This window comes from Protopterus annectens, chromosome 9.part0, assembly GCF_019279795.1.
Source record: "Protopterus annectens isolate FY-2018-M chromosome 9.part0, PAN1.0, whole genome shotgun sequence".
In the NCBI taxonomy this organism is placed as follows: Eukaryota; Metazoa; Chordata; order Ceratodontiformes; family Protopteridae; genus Protopterus; species Protopterus annectens.
The window spans coordinates 1059923353-1059940602 of NC_056743.1; the positions used below are offsets into that span (position 1 = coordinate 1059923353).

The following is a 17250-nucleotide window of genomic DNA, read 5'->3' on the forward strand; positions in this document are numbered from 1 at the left end:
TTTCCCATTAAACAAATGTAAAATAAAATAAATACAGCACTATTATTATACCACTGACAAAGCAGCAACATATTATTAAAATAGTTGCATCAACTCATGTGAAAAAAAATAAGTGCAATTTCATGCTGGTAGGGAAATTTAAAGGCTTCAATAGCAGTGGCAAAAACAGATTTCCAGCACACACAGACCCTATAAAACTCTAAGGAAGAGGCCGTTCATTTTATCAGAGAAAAAGATGTGTCCCTTTTGTATTTCATTGTTCTCAGCAGTGTGTTGAATGCTGAAAGGCAAACAAGGCAACTAAACAACTGGTCAAGCATGGTACATTGTTTAGAAAGGAGCAAAAGAGAATTAGAGAGAAATTACATTATTTCTGAAGCTGGCATGATTACCCAGAATTCTCTAACATCTTTTCAAATACAATGAAAAGCAGTAAATTAAAGTTTGCGTCCCTTACAGCATTACAGACAAGAACTGTGTACCGACTTGGAGGAGCTCAATAAATGCAAAAACTTTATACAGTGGAAAAGGAAAAACTCGAGAGAAAAGTGCAAACCAATTCATTACTGGAAACGGAGAAAGCTAGAGACAGGGCAGAGAACGAGGAGTGTTACAGATATCAAATAAAGAAGAAAGAAGCTGTAGAGAGCAGAGGTAATATCTGACACACCTACAAAAAGAAAAGAAAAAAAAAATTAAATGCCATTTGAATGGAGAAGAGTAGTTGAAATAAATAGCTCAGTTCTTGGGCTCTCATCTCCTAAATGGGAAAGAATTGGTCAATAGGTCATGGAAGGCTGATGTTTTGCATGTACTGGGGAACAAAATAATACAAAAAAAGTGTTGATAAAGGAATGAATTCTAGCTCCTTGCAACAGGATGGCTAAGGAAGAAATGCAAGTTCCAGTTCTACCACAATAAGCACTCTAGCTTCTAACTCATTTACTGAAACTATTTCTTAACTTACATCCTTCAGTTACATAAGCATCCTCTTGCAGGCCTCTTTATAAGCAAAATCAAGACTACTAGCCCCCTTTTAGAACAGCAACAGACCAAATCAGTTGAACCTCTACTTATCATAGCCCTCATCTTCAACCACTAAAGAAACCAACAGAATTCTATAGTAAGTGCTCTTACTAACCTGTTAAACAGCTTCCCTCCTCTATATCTGTTCATCCTTGCCTAACTCTGCTCTGGGCATCCTCAAGAAAAGAATTCCAGCATATGCCTGTTCATCGTTGCTTAACTCTCTTTTTGGGTACCTCAAGGAAAACATTCTAGTGCCATATAAACAACCACCATATGCAGCCAGCAGTCTATGTCACTTCCAAAGAATACCAGGAGTCTAGTCCTTGTGTCCAGCTTGAATTCCTGTTTTTATCATTTCCAAGTGAGAGTGGAATGGAGCAAGCTACTGATGCCTGTGCTGAAATCCAGACGGAATTCTCCTCTCAATCATCTGACCTAATTTCACCTTTCTCACTGCTGTTTAATAGTCAATGGATCAAATCTGAAAGGCTAAGATGCCTGCTTTCCACAGGAATTCAGCAGCATTGTTCTGCTTAAGAAATTTGTTCACTCATGAACGATGCAACTGGAAACTCTCAGAATCAAACCCAGCTCACAGTGACCTGATTAATTAACGTAATCACTAGCTATGCCATACTGATGTCACAGCATCAATAACAGAAATAATGTTCCACTCAAGACAAAGACCCTTTAACTACCACATGGTCATCTAATACATTTTTATACTGCTGATGCACACATTTAGAATTAATGGCATAGGCTGGCCAAGCCAGTGGAAACTCTGTGCACATCCATGACGCAGGTGACCCAGGGCATTGGGCAGTTTAACAAGAAACTGTCAGAGAAGTTATTTTTCCTGTGTGTGTGTGGGGGGGGGGGGTGCGTGCGCGGCGGGAGGGGTTCTGTACATATGTACTTGAAAAAGATAAGGCACCTATCAAGCCACTGCCTTCCAGAGAAAGAAGGGGGTTAATGCTGGTTATACCCCACTCATGCATCTTTGTGGGAGCAGCTCAACACATAATGAAAAAAACGCACAGGAATGGGGACACAGATGGTAAAAACATGCCTTTATTGAACACAACACCAGGGAACAAGCAGAGTAACTGCTCAAGGTTTATGAAACTGAAAGGTAGATAAATGCGTATCAAAGGCAGCATCAAAGTTCCTCTTCTTAGTAGGAACTAAGCCTTCTTCATTCTAGAAGGAGAGGCTTTATACAGACGGTGCTTCAGATTTCTGGACAATATATCCATTTTTATTCAGCCAACAACAAAATGCCCAGGAAGAATTCCTATTCTCACTCTCCTATCAGCAAGAGGAAAAATCTTGGGGCTCCAAAAATTATGTGGAATTTTTCATAAGAGTCACAAGCACTGACAGTGGAGGAAGTGAAGGCCAATGCTGGGGGTGGGGGCAAGTGCTGTGCACGAGATACACTGTTGTGGTTTGATTTCATAGGTTCATAGGTGTGTACTAGGCTAATGGCTCTGGAGCCTTTACAAGCCTAGCCCTAAAAAATTGTGCAGGCAACGTGCCACCCGATGTTAGTTCACAGTGCCCCTATCCAATAAGGCAACTGGAATGATCCCTGGAGTGGACTTTCTGTTACCCATTCACTCGTCAAGATTTTCCTTGAAGACGGCCACCAAGTTGCTCTGCTTGACATGAACGGGAAGCTTATTCCAGAGTATGGGCAGTCTTTGGGAGATGAACCTGTCCCTCCAGCATGTTCTGTTAATTGTTAATTTCCTTGGTGTAGAGGTGGTTGAGATGTCAGCAAGGTGCTTCTTGAGGATGGGCAGGTTGACCTGCTGACATCAGCCCATAGAAAAAGTGATGGAAGGTTCAGTGCTGACGCTCATTGCATGCCACACCTTGAGTGGTACTGAGCACAGCAAGGTGGAGAAAACATGCTATCCCAGGGTCTTTGATCTTTTCACTGGCTCCGAAGTAGGTTAAGGGGTGGTCAAGGTAGACCAGGTGGCAAGGAGAGAAACTGGGAGCAACTGATGGTCAGTTGCTGGGAACCCAAGACAGGAACAAAAGGAGAAGATGGTGGTATTCAAGCTCTGCAATGAAAGTATATCTGGCTGTGCATTTCTACGCACAAGGAGTGAGGAGGGAGTGTGCTGGCCTGCAAGAAAGCATACGTTGCTTCTACACTCTAGAGACAACAAATTCAATATGACTACTGATTGACAGAGTAGGATTTCAATAAAGAAATATGTCTGGGTATTTGCAGATACTGACATGCTTATACTATGAGAGACTGTAATATGATGCCTGGTATTACAGTACCTTGCTCAGAATACTTCCAAAGCTGACCGTTATATGTAATGTAACACAGCAGTCTAAGTGTTTTTTTTTTTTTTTTAACAAAGAACAGCCCCCCCCACCCAACTCCACCCACCTTGCACTTCTTCACTCCCCTAATCTTATACATGTAAAGTAATATATTTATATTTTAATCCCTATAGAAGTACACTTACAAACAGAAAGAAAAGGACAGGTCAAAAATAGAACATTGGAAGATTCCAGATGTAAAGTGGGATACCATGGACAGAGAACTTATCACCTTGACTTAAAACGTATACACTGAAGGTAGTTCAAGGCTGCAAGATGAAAGCTGTTTTCTAAGGAGTGTGTGCTCTACTAAGCAAAAGCCTTTTCTGACATCAGTGAAGACAGCACCAGTAAAAAGTCCTTTACGAAAGTTAGAAACTGTATTGCTAGTAGCTTGAAGGAGCGTTATAAAAGTATTAAAGTTAGGACAAAAGTCATGCTGAGGCATTATGCATCTGTCCTGTATGAAATTAATCAACTGCTTATCGTGAAACCATTTAAGGATTTTTTTACTATTTGTGAAAGAATAGCAATAGGACAAAAAGTCTTTGGCTGACTGGGGTTGCTTATTTTGCCACTACAGAAGCCAACTGGACAGGGCCAACAGTGGTAAACATCGCATTCTTAACTAAAACGCTTTACTGTAGTACATCCTGCAAGGTATGCTTTGTGGTACAGATCCTCACCACGAAAACAGCAGAAAAACTGTGATACTTTCTGACATGGACTAACAGTGGGCTAACAACAGTGGATTTCAAGCACAGCCAAAAGATAGGAAAGTATTTTCATATACCCGAGGCTGATCCTCAGGGGCCACAGACCCTAAAAATAAGACTCTTATAAATAGCTATAATGTAGTCAAAATGGTCTCTTCACAAAACACCTGCTGCTTCATTCAGGCTCTGCAGATCAGACATCCCGTTCTGCCGAGTACTGTTATTGTGGCCTGTGATGCGTAACACTACTTCACCATTGAAATCTCTCACTATCTGTTAACTATTCTTATCAGATTAAGCCTGTTGTACAGTCATGCTCTCTCCTAATCCGATGTCCTGTGTCTTGACCCAAGTCCTTGACGAATAATAAGAGACTGAGGTCTGCATGTTGTTGCACTAACCTGTACGGAGTGGTGGGGATCTTGACATTGCTTGTATTGTGTCGCTGTTGAGCATCCTTCTGTTTCTGCAGAATGACTTTTTTAAGCTCCTGCTTTACTGCCTGGCTTGCAACAGCACCTGTAGTAAGTTAAGACACAAAAGTGATAACTATAGAGACAGATGCAGGTTCAAAATACATTCTGTTTACCAAGGTGGAGAAAGACTGGGGAGCACTAAAGGTGATGTCTGAAGTCAGATACAAATAAATAAAAAAACTACAAGTTTGGATAGGCAGACATTTTCTCATTATCAACTGAAATTAAAATGTCTATGACACAATATGCAAACATGGGTATATATAGGTTGTAATTGGATGGAAGCTGCAGAAAATACCATACAACAGAATATCAGTTACAATATGGAAACACCAACATTTTCTAAACTTAGAAAAATCATAATAAAAACACAAGCGAGTGTTTTTTGAAAAAGACAGGGAAACAGAAAAAACAAAAGTGTGTGAGAGAGAAATACATACAGTACATTTGGAACAACACTTGTGGGGGAGAATTAAAAAAAAAATCTAAGAAACCTTAATAACAAACGTAACTCAGCTGCACCAAAACTCTTGGATACTGGCAGCAATATTAAGATGGGGCACATAAATGCACAAAGAGAAAAAGGAAACACACAAATCTATCTGGGAAAAATAGTACAACTCGTGTTTACTTTAATTACTATATTTATTTATTTACTTACTTAATGGACAAGATGACAGATATCACTTACCTCTACACCCGAAATAAAAAAAATTTCACTATCTACCTTCCAGACTCTCCTAAAACAACAAAACTGGGTTCCCCTAAAAACCTTACAACTAGATTATGCAGTTCAATACTTTAATAACATTTTCCTGCAAATCTTAAATAAACTTGCCCCACTCAGAAAAATTTGTTCTAAAACCAAAAAACTCCCATGATTACTAAAAGAAACAATACAACTACTTAGACTAAGAGACAAAACGTGGTCCTCTCTGTCTTTCTAACAAAAGTCATACTAATCTCATCACCTTCCAAGAACTTAGAAACCAAGCTAAGAAACAAATCAAAATAGACAAAAAAAACAAACTTTCAAACTTGCCAACTAAAATATCAAACAAATCCACAAAGATTTTGGCAGTCAACCTCCTTCTAAAAACCAGGGAAACCCACTACCCCAGTCCCGGTTACCTATTAGAAACCCAAAAGATCTAAAATGCAAATATATGTACATCGACACATAAAGGTCGATGTACATACACAGAGAAACACTTAAACAGCAAAAATCAAAACGCCGAACGTGTTTCCTAGCCAGCAGCGCGGTGGTGAGGATAAGGAAATATATCCTTTTCCCCACTGTAGTGCGGTCTTGGAGTTGGTATATTTAAGAAGGGGTTGTGCAGGGGGGCTTGCCTCCCTGCATAAGCATGTTAATGTATTTTTTTTTTATTTTGTACTTACCTGTGTGGCGCATTTTGCTGACGAAACACGTTCGGCTTTTTGATTTTCGCCGTTTACGTGTTTAGCTGTATATGTACATCGACCTTTATGTGTCGATGTACATACATTTGCGTTTTAGATCTGTCAGGGCTTTAATATAGACCCCCCCCCCACCAGTCCCTACTACCAATAATACTATAGACCCTATTGCATTCCAATTTAATTCCCACTTTATTAACTCAATAACCTCCCTATTACATAACGCTTCTACTCCACCCCTGTCTGTACCCACTCCATCTGGCTCACCACAAACCCACTTTAAACTAGAACCCAGTCAAACAAGCTACATACAAGGCTTCCTATCGAAAGTAAAGCCATGTACCCTCGCCACTGATCAATTACCAGGGGAATTTCTGAAATTAGCTGCCCCATCTATTGCCTACCCTATATCAATCCTAATTAACCAGTCTATCACTGAGCAAAATGTACCTACCTTATGGAAAATATTGCATATCATTCCACTGCATAAAGGAGGCCCCTCTAAAGACATATCTAATTACAGACCTATAGCCATACTCTCACCCCTAGCAAAAATCCTAGAAAAGTGTGTTCACAAACAAATAATTGATACTTCCAAAAAAAAAAACAACCTCCTATCCGTTAGACAACATGGTTTTCGACCAAAACACAGTACTAGTACAGCCCTCATTAGCTTTACCAACTCTATAAATTACCTTAAAAATAACAACCAACTTGTCCCTACAACCTTTCTTGAGATGTCAAAGGCATTTGACACCTTATCGCATCAAATCCTCCTAAACAAATCCGCCAATTACAACCTTTTCCCTGAGGCCCTAAAGTGGTTCCATAGCTACCTCTCAAACAGGCAACAAGCTACCTTATAGGATAATAAACTCTCCCCCACCTGACCATCTCTGTAGGAGTCCCCCAAAGATAGATTCTAGGGCTGCTACTCTAAGATCTTTACCAATGACCTTACAACAGCCGCTAGTCCTGCCAACATTATTCAATATGCAGATGACTCCTCGCTTATCTGCTCTGCACCAACAATCTAGACACTTCAAGAAAAGACCCAGACTGCCCTTAACAACACTGAAAAATATCTAGCAGCCCATCAACTTATTCTAAATCCCAATAAAACTAAGCTTATGGTCTTTTCAAATCCTGCCTCACTAGCCAGCAGTCAACCCTTTTCTATTTTGTCTTCTAATGGCACTAAAATAGAACCTGTTGAACACAATAAACTTCTTGGGGTTACCATAAATAATGCATTGAAATTTGGCAAACATATAGCACAGACTATTAAAAAGGTCCACGTTAAACTCGGTAACACTCTACAGAGCAAAACCCTATCTTTCAGACCATGCTAGACTGACTACAGCAAGATCCCACTTGTTATCTTCACTACTCTGTTGTTCTCAACTATTCACAAAACTCCATAAAACAGAACTAAACATACTTGAATCCTGCTATAATAAGACTGCCAAATCTGCAACTGACCTACCCCAAAATCACATCATTGTACTGCCCTCAAACAACAAAATTGGTTAGAACTCCCAAACTTACTCAGGCTAAACCAATTATTAATCGTCCACACAGTGATGTATAAACCTGATCACTGCCCAGCCCTAACTAACCTTGCCCAACCCTACAAAAAACCTTAACTCTCTTAGGTCGGTTGACAAAGTCCATGGTGACTCCTTATACTGCCATAAGATTGCAAATGTCTGGAACTCACTTCCTCAACAAATTCTATCTATAGATTATAAATGTAACTTTAAACAGGAACTAAGACATTACTTCCTATCCCACTGGCTAAGTCCATGCTCTGCTCCAGACTAACCTATATGCCCCACCCCCCCATTTTTCTATCACTCTGGCCGCAGCTTTCAAAATGATTTGAGGAAGGCACTCCCTTCACACAACTGAATGTACAAAAAAAATAAATAAATAAATAAATAAATATATATATATATATATATATATATATATATATATACTGTAAATTGTTAAATATTTATATTGTAGCAATGCTTTTACTGACCTATAACTTCATTTTATGTTATTTACTATGTTTGTATGCTGTTTACTATTTTTTTACTGTCTTATTAACAATACCTGCATCTCTGTGTAACTTGCAACCTTTTTATGCTACTGAATATGTTGTATAACCATGTTTCCGGAGAGTTTCACCCCGGGTCTCCACTGAAAAAGGACTTTTTGTCCAGATGGACATTACCCGGTATGCAAATGTAAATAAATAATTAATAAATAAAATAAATAAATAAATATCAAAAAACAATTTCTAAGGAGTATCCTTACAGCACCAAAAAGTTAAGTGACTTACTCAGGATTAGAAAGTTTTCCTGACGATGACAGTATTCAAAAATCAGGTGTCCAGCTTTGCTTCTCCCACTCATAATGACCTGATCATGTTGTTTCCAGACAGGTACTCTGCTATTGTCACAATTTTAACTTTCTTGCATTAGTCAGTATGAAAGGAAAATTTGCTTTCTTCATATGACATATCATTTCTCAGGTGCAAGGGGTTGCAACATACAGTGGTACACAAAAAATGCTGATGCTGCTAGGGGGAAAACAGTTAAAACTTCAAATAAAGTGCACACAAAATCTAAGGAAAATGAAAGATGCTAGGAAATGGATGGCTTTAGGTTAAGAGGTAGTTACTAGGCTTGCAGTCCAGGAGACCACTAAAAAGCATAATCCAATTTCAATTCCCAGTTGCCTCCAAGGACTGTTTGGTTAAGTGACTTGCTCAAGATCAGACAGTAGGCAGATGGGAGCTGGACTACAGCTCACAGCCTTAACCCTCTACTCATACTGCCAAACAGGCTATCCAGAATTAAACAATATTTATAAAGTGCAATTATGTAAACATGGCTGCCAACACATTATATATCTGAATATTAGGATCACTGCCATAGCATCATTCATAATACTTGGGAATTAGGTATAGGTAGATTATTGTACAACTAGCCTAACTTCTAGAGCCCTGGACATCTCCAGAACAACACTGGTCTCCAGTCTACAGACTGGACACTAGCAGGATGTTTGGCAGAAAAGGCTGAACAGCCCACAGTATGTTTTTTTTAGTAACAGATTAACAATGAGTGTGTGCCTTACAAACCTGGGAAAACCTTCAGGTTAGGCTAATCTCTTCTTACAGGATGTATTAGTAATCTAATTAAACAATAATCTCAACTCAAGGAATCAAAAAATAACTAATGATATCCTTGCAGCATTTTACACACTGCCATGCATGCCCAACACACAGCACAGACCGTCGAAACACAACTATACCATACACCACTTCATACCATCTCCACACACCACACAAACCAGCACACACAAAAACAACCAGCACACACAAAAACACCCCAACCAGTGTTCTCTGCAGTTGGGGCAAGCGACAACCTACAATCTTACTATCTCCCACTTCTTTATATATACACCAACTCCGAGATCATACAACAGCAGGGAAAGGACAAATCCCTATTTCTGCTGCACTATAGCCACACACACACACACACACACACACACACACACACACACACACACACACACACACACACACACACACACACACACAAACACACACAAAGCTAGCAGCTTTCAGATGGCAGTTAACATCATACCCCCCCCCCCGTCCCACAACCTCTTATTCAGGAGTTAGATACAAAGCCACATAACGAATGAGAACAAACCAAAATAAAGGACAAATATTAAGTTCTACTCTTGTATTCTTACACACTGACATAAATTTGCTAATCTGTGAATGTATTGCTGCTATTTTTTGGCAGAATGAACAATGTGTGCAAAAAGTTTCACATCTGATAGATAATGCATAGCTGAAAATGTTCAATCAGCCCTCTCCTCAAGCACCTACCCCCAATCCTCCATACAACAGCAATGCTGAGAAGCTTCTCAGGAAGGACAACAGCTAAAACCTGGGCAATAAACAGGAAGGGGTTCTCTATTCCCTACCCTCTACCATACTGCTTGTTTCACTGAGATTACACAGTAAGAGATATTAACCCGAACATTTGAATATCGACAGTTATTGTGAGTGTGCTCACACCAGGATCACTAACACAATATTTTTCATTATCTTTGAACAAGTATTAAAGTAGTTTGGTACACAAAGCGGCAATCTCACCACAAATCTACTGGGGAGGTATCCACGTGTTTTGTAGAATAGATGTGGCAAACAATGCCCTACTCCTAGAATGAGTTTCCAGTTAGTAAAGTTTGGAAAAGTACGAATGGTGGCCTAGACAACTGCTTTACCAGCATTTTGACACAACACATTTCTAAAGAAGGCTGCCCAAGTAGTTGCTGCCCTGGTAGAGTCAGCTGTGACTTGTGCTGACAGTGTTTTATAATGAAGATTATAACATATGGCAATGCATTTCACTAGCTCTTTGCATAGGCTCTGTTTGAAAACTAGCTTTCCCCATGTTCTGGACAGAAAGAATAGAAAAAGTTAGTATGGTTGCTTCAAGTCTTTGGTTCTATCACTACATCACCTCTACTGTCTCTGCATGTCCAACATGTGTAGATACCTTCCCCTTTGCTCTGACCCTTGGGGTGAAACACTGGTAACTGGATTGACTGATTCATACCTACCCCTGACATGACTGAATAACTGAAGGATTGGGTCTCAGTGCCACCCCATTTTTGTGCAAGACCATATATGGTTCTGCACATTAAGGTTAGCAGTTTGAAATTCTAGCCGAGGTAATGGCCATGAGGAAAAACAAGTTTCTGAGATGGAGTGAGGTTGAACTTTTTAAGATTTAGGGTGAAACCTAGACTGGAGAAATGGTCACAGTGAGATGTAAGGCACAAAGAGGTTCCACCACAGAATCTGCTTGGATCAGGCAGTTGTCTAAGTAGGGGTGTATCTGGATGTCCTTTGTCCTGCAGAAGATGATATTGTGAATACTGGAGTTAGGCACTTGGTGAACATTCTGTGTGCAGTAGATATGCCATAGGGCAGTCCAAAAAATTAATAGCGATTTCTACCTGCTTTGAAACAAACATATTTCCTCTGGGATTTCACAATGGGTGTATGTAGATAAGCATCCTATAGATCCCAGGTGAATGTGAATGCCTCAGGAGATAATATAGGAAGGAGCTTTTGAAGATTGGACAGAAAATTTGTTAAAGTGAGCACAAAAGGAACAGGTGCATCATACTTTGGGCCTAAGCAAAGCAAACACAAGCTATGCTATTGCAGATATGTAAGCGGTTTTCTACAACCAAGACAAGTATTGATCTTGGTGATCATCTAACAGAGCAGACAATAAAATACAATGAAAGGTTCCCCGGTGGACAGCACAGTTTTTTCACTAAAGCTGGTCTACAGACAGCCAACGCAGTCTATGGATGTGGATGATACTGGCTCCAATGACAAGAATGAGCTGTAAGATGGTACTGGTCAATGACCCTTGTACCCAGATGAGCTGTAAGATGGTACTGGTCAATGACCCTTGTACCCAGATGAGCTGTAAGATGGTACTGGTCAATGACCCTTGTACCCAGATGAGCTGTAAGATGGTACTGGTCAATGACCCTTGTACCCAGATGAGCTGTAAGATGGTACTGGTCAATGACCCTTGTACCCAGATGAGCTGTAAGATGGTACTGGTCAATGACCCTTGTACCCAGATGAGCTGTAAGATGGTACTGGTCAATGACCCTTGTACCCAGATGAGCTGTAAGATGGTACTGGTCAATGACCCTTGTACCCAGATGAGCTGTAAGATGGTACTGGTCAATGACCCTTGTACCCAGATGAGCTGTAAGATGGTACTGGTCAATGACCCTTGTACCCAGATGAGCTGTAAGATGGTACTGGTCAATGACCCTTGTACCCAGATGAGCTGTAAGATGGTACTGGTCAATGACCCTTGTACCCAGATGAGCTGTAAGATGGTACTGGTCAATGACCCTTGTACCCAGATGAGCTGTAAGATGGTACTGGTCAATGACCCTTGTACCCAGATGAGCTGTAAGATGGTACTGGTCAATGACCCTTGTACCCAGATGAGCTGTAAGATGGTACTGGTCAATGACCCTTGTACCCAGATGAGCTGTAAGATGGTACTGGTCAATGACCCTTGTACCCAGATGAGCTGTAAGATGGTACTGGTCAATGACCCTTGTACCCAGATGAGCTGTAAGATGGTACTGGTCAATGACCCTTGTACCCAGATGAGCTGTAAGATGGTACTGGTTAATGACCCTTGTACCCAGATGTCCTAACATCAGGTGCACGGTCTCCTCCAACACAGGTGGTGAGCTTCAAATATCTGGTATTCAGGCTGGCCAAGGGCTACCGCAGCAAGAATAACCCGTAGTGTTATTACTGCAACAGTGAAACAAGATGGGCATTAGGATCTTCCATGAGACACTCTTCAGTTCTTAAGTTCTGTCTGGCTCAAATGGAGCCAAAATAAGCTTCTCTGTTTTTAGTTTTAAAACGAATACACCAAAGAAGGAGAACTTGTCCTTATGGAGGTCTCAAATAGAAAACTCCATTGAGGAATTGCATGGCAGTAGGGAGAGAAGTGGATAAGTGGACTTTTATATGAGGCATTGGTCAGACCTTGTCAATGAGTTCTGTCAAATGTAACCCTACTTACAATAACTTGGGATGGTGAAGAATAGGCCTCCTACAACCATATTTTGGAGCAATGGGAAGAGCCTTGAATAAAATCCTATCCCCTGATGCGATAAGGGAATCCATTTTACACCTCCAGCCTGTACAGGTTAGCCCAAAACATATTGTGCTAAGGAGATCTTGTTTAAGAATAGGTGACCTCTTTCTAAAAAGGGTAGAAATGTACTTAACTCAGTCTTGCAGTCAGATGCAGTCCTCTCTCTTACTTATAAATCTGAGGTCAGGCTGAACCAGATCTTTGAAGTAAGAAAGCGTTTCTCTCCTACAAGGTGTGGTAAGGAGGACTTGGGTGGGGGAAGGTATAGTTAATATATGGAGGAGATTTCCTGAATATAAGGAGGAGGAGAATCATTCCACTTTCCCTCCATCCTGTGGCATTCCCTAGCCTCTGCCTTCCCTGCAGTATTTCTTTTAATAAGTTCTATTTTGTTTTAATTGCTCCACCCTACATTGTTTTCTACAAAATGGGCACTACTTACATCTTCCATAAAAGCAGATAAAATAACTGTTTGAATATTTGAATAACTTTCGCCTTCCTCTCAACTCTTCTGAATATCTCTTCAGAAGGATGTTCAAAGAATGGTTCCTTGTGTAGTGATGTATTTAACATCTTCCTTCTGACGTCCTTCAGTCATATCTACTGACAACTGTGCTTGCGTCTGCTCCCCAGGCACAGAAATTGATGCCATCACAGCCACATGTGATGAAGTACCTAACAACATTAACATTAGAAGCTGCTTGTGTAACCTACACGTAAGTGCATTATCAGGTAAATCACTCATGATGTTCTCCAGATACCCAATTATGTCAATTTGTGTCTGGTTGTTAATCACTGTAATGCAAAGTGTGGAAAATGCATGCCCCCCCCCCCCCCTGGAAACGCCAGAACTCTACTCTCCCTGTCATTTAGAAGAGTGCTCATACTTGGGAGTTAACCTTGACACCCCACACAGCATTAAGCAATCTTTCTAAATAATCAGCTATAGGGCCTTAATGGTGGCGTCTGAACTTTCCCTCGATTTTGTAATATCTGCAGGTTGGAAAGTTGGTTTGTAACATATCTTCCAATCCCAAAAAAACTGAAGAGACAGCTGTAAGATGGGGATACTCTGTACAAAGGAAATGCCTCTGGTTTTAAGATAAGGGAAATTACAAGGGCCCTCAGGAACCCTCACTATCCTAATTATGATTTGTACTAAATGTGTGCTTGACAGGTTGTGAGTGTGAACAACCTGAGGTCAAACTGCTAACAGAGATGCAAGAGACATCACTGAACTCCCCCTCCATGTCTGCAAGCAAGAAAAATCACTGGTGTGAACTGCAATCCACCATAACCAAGAATGATGCCTACATTCAAAGATAAAATAACTGGCCTGTTTCAATGAAGAGAATATGGCAAGTGCATTCCTATGGTCAGGTGGTTAACAGATTCCCAAGCTTTGACAGGGATGGGCTGCACTGCTCAGCTCATGGCATTTGATTACTGGCCAAAGAATCTACTGCCCCATTCTGCCTTTTTTAGACAAAGTTCATTTCATGGACAATTCCACTTTGAACATTCTAATTTGGACAGTACCTAGGCAGTGCACACTACTCTGTGCTATAACCTTAAACAGCAAAATGTCTGAACTTGAAGTCTTCCCCTATTTGAATATGTATAGAAACCTTCTCCCAATGCAGAGAGAGCACTCCCTGCTTCCCAGGGTTCAGGTCTACGGGGAGCTGTGAGGGATATACTTATTTGCTATTGCTTCAAGACAAATCAAGCATAAGATACTGCAATTTGGTGAGATTCAGGTAATTCTCAGTAAGACTGCCTGCCATATCATTGCCAACTGTCAAGTCCCCTTTTATTGAAGATAGTTCTCCATCAAAACAAAACCACTCATTTTGGATAAATGTAACCACTACACTACAAGCTGACCTACCCAAAACAATTAGTAACCCACACACTCAAAGATTCTTCGGTTATATTAATGCCAATTCTCTTAATCCAACTGTTCTCCCCTGCAGCAGTGACAGTTTTCTTGAACTTGTCTTTACCTACTTTCCCCTGTTCTGTACTGCCTTTAATGTCACTACCTCCTTAATAAAATCCTTCCACTTAGCAGTAACTTTCCCCCTTAAAACACACTTTAACCCCTTTCCTAGAAAAAAATAAAGTTATTTTGAGACTTATCCAAAACACACCTACTCTTATTTTCAGATGACATTCCTAACACCTGCAAGTGGTGCTGCTCTACAAATAACAGTACCCAATGCAACTGCAAACTCCTCTGAATTGTATTCTCTTATGTACGGATGCTTCAAGGACTCTGTTCCCATCCAACATTAGAATAATGGTATATTCAGAAATAAGAACTTGGGGTAGAATTCCCATATAAACAAGATTTACAACAAAAAGTAAAACTAAGTAAAACCTCAAACATACCATCAAGGAGTGCAAGGCCAGGTATGAACTCTGAGTCACTACCAACTTCAAAGACAACTATAAGTCCTTCTTCAGTTACATTACAATACCTAGAAATGATGCCCACTACTGTACTCAACGTATTACCAATGCAGTCTCCCATTCCTATCCTAAAGTTATTGCTAATATCCTCTCATTTACAGTCAGTATTAGTTTCACGTCCTCAACCCAGCGAGATGTTGCCAACCTTCTCATCCTTCCCCAAATCACCTTGGACCAGGTTAAATCTGCACTAACCAAAATTAAAATACCACTTCCATAGGACATGATATCATCTTCAAGCTATCTGTAGGTAGATGTCAAGCAGCATTTACCCAAACCCATCTTTCACCCAGTTTTAAGACAGTGCAAGGGAAGCCCATGTTACACACATTAAGAGCACTTCAGTCATAACATTCAAAGTTCAGGCATACTGTAGGCAATTGTTACAGAAGTAAGGTTGGCACTGTTACTTTAGTATAAAACTGACAAGCATCATTAGTACAGTTCTTACTCTGTCGACTTTTGTCCTTGTTGATGAGCTGTCGTAGATTATTATGCTGTTTGTCGTCTTCTAGTCTTGGATATTGCTGTTCCATATTGACCTGTATCAACACCAAAACAAAAGATTCTGTCAGTGTTTCAGTAAACACTACTTCACACAGAAGCTTGTAAAACAGAGATGCAGCAAATGACCTACATCATATTCAGAAGTCAAATGGAATTAACTAAGCAGGGTATAAATAAAATGATTTGCTTAATGACTCAATATGCTTCGGGGGACAGCTGTACAATCCATGTGACAATATATCTGGATTCTTTTCTGCTGCAACATATCAGTTTACTTCCTGCTTTTCATTAATAACATTAAGCTTTAGTTCATCATAAAACGGTATTTTTAACTGTAATGTTGGCATGTCTCAGTCATTACCAATGCAAATAACATATGTAACGCACTTCATCTGTAAGTATATTACTAAGAAAGTTTAGCACTCTAATATAAAAAGAACATCACATGAATCTACCCCAAAAAAGTTCTGGCTTTAAATCCACAAACATCATGTTAATATTTACCTTTCTTGTTGCATGTAACATTTTGCTGAAAAAAAATAACAATGCTACTGCTTCTTATTTTTTTTTTTTTTTAATTACAGACACGAAGGCAAAAATGTTATTATGAAATAACTTTAGAAAACCACAGAGCATCTAAGAAAGGGAAAAAATTCTGGCTTGATCACTTACTGCATTGTAGATAGTACTGGGAGTGCTTTCTTTCTTAGGAGAGATGGTTATTACTGGCCATCTAATGAGCATCACCAAAACCACAGTCACGATACGTGTTCTAAGATACCTGGGAAATGAGTCAGTCTGGGTAATACTGTCACTAAAAGAGGCATATGTCCCTCATGGCTTTATGTACGCAGGAGTCACTCCTAACCTAACCTAACATAACCTACTACACACACATATAATTATGTCTTTCGGCTTTTCCCGGTTAGGGGTCGCCATAGCGGAACTCCGGTCCGCTAATGATTGGCAGTAGATTTTTATGTGCCGAGTTGCCAGCTCTGACGCACCAACTTCAACGAAGGTACGCCCATTCACGCATGTCTCCACACAGAAGACGCTCTAGCTGAGAATCGAACAGGACAACGTCTTACTGTGAGGTGACAACGGTACCGCAGCACCACCACTGCAGTTGTACTACACACACATATTACTCACCTTAAATTCAAGTGGTACAACCTTCTAGATTCCTCTGCAAAAGTGAGAATAACAAGATTTTATGAGTCAATGGTTAATGTGGTATTATCTGATCTGTTTTCTACTCTACAGTCTGGGTCAAGCCAAATCAAAGGAAACAAACACATCATTTACAATCAGTGAATTACAGAATTGACTAACACACTGTAGGTGACTCTGCAGCAGGGTAGTGTCCTTCCCTTCTTCAGCATGGACGATACCATTAAAGTATCAGGTAATGTTCATAGGCTATTTTACTACTTAACAATTCCTGTTCTGTTCTCCAAAGCACTCTCTGGAATAGTATCTATATGCATGTGGGCCATGTGTAACTGTTCCCAGGGCTGGCTACTACCAGAATACCCAAGAAACCTTAGTTATGGT

The 17250-nt window shown here is 40.1% G+C and overlaps 1 protein-coding gene across 2 annotated transcripts in view; it reads right to left on the reverse strand.

Moving 5' to 3' along the window:
- The window catches only part of HDAC7 (histone deacetylase 7), a 1116899-nt gene that overhangs the window by 290370 nt on the left and 809279 nt on the right, over positions 1 to 17250 (reverse strand). For both annotated transcript variants that reach the window (XM_044083872.1, XM_044083871.1), the window contains exons 3-4: positions 15638 to 15728; positions 4493 to 4610 (exon numbers count right to left, since the gene is read on the reverse strand). In XM_044083872.1, the coding sequence (XP_043939807.1) occupies positions 4493 to 4610; positions 15638 to 15728 (209 nt within the window). The remainder of the gene's footprint in view (positions 1 to 4492; positions 4611 to 15637; positions 15729 to 17250) is intronic.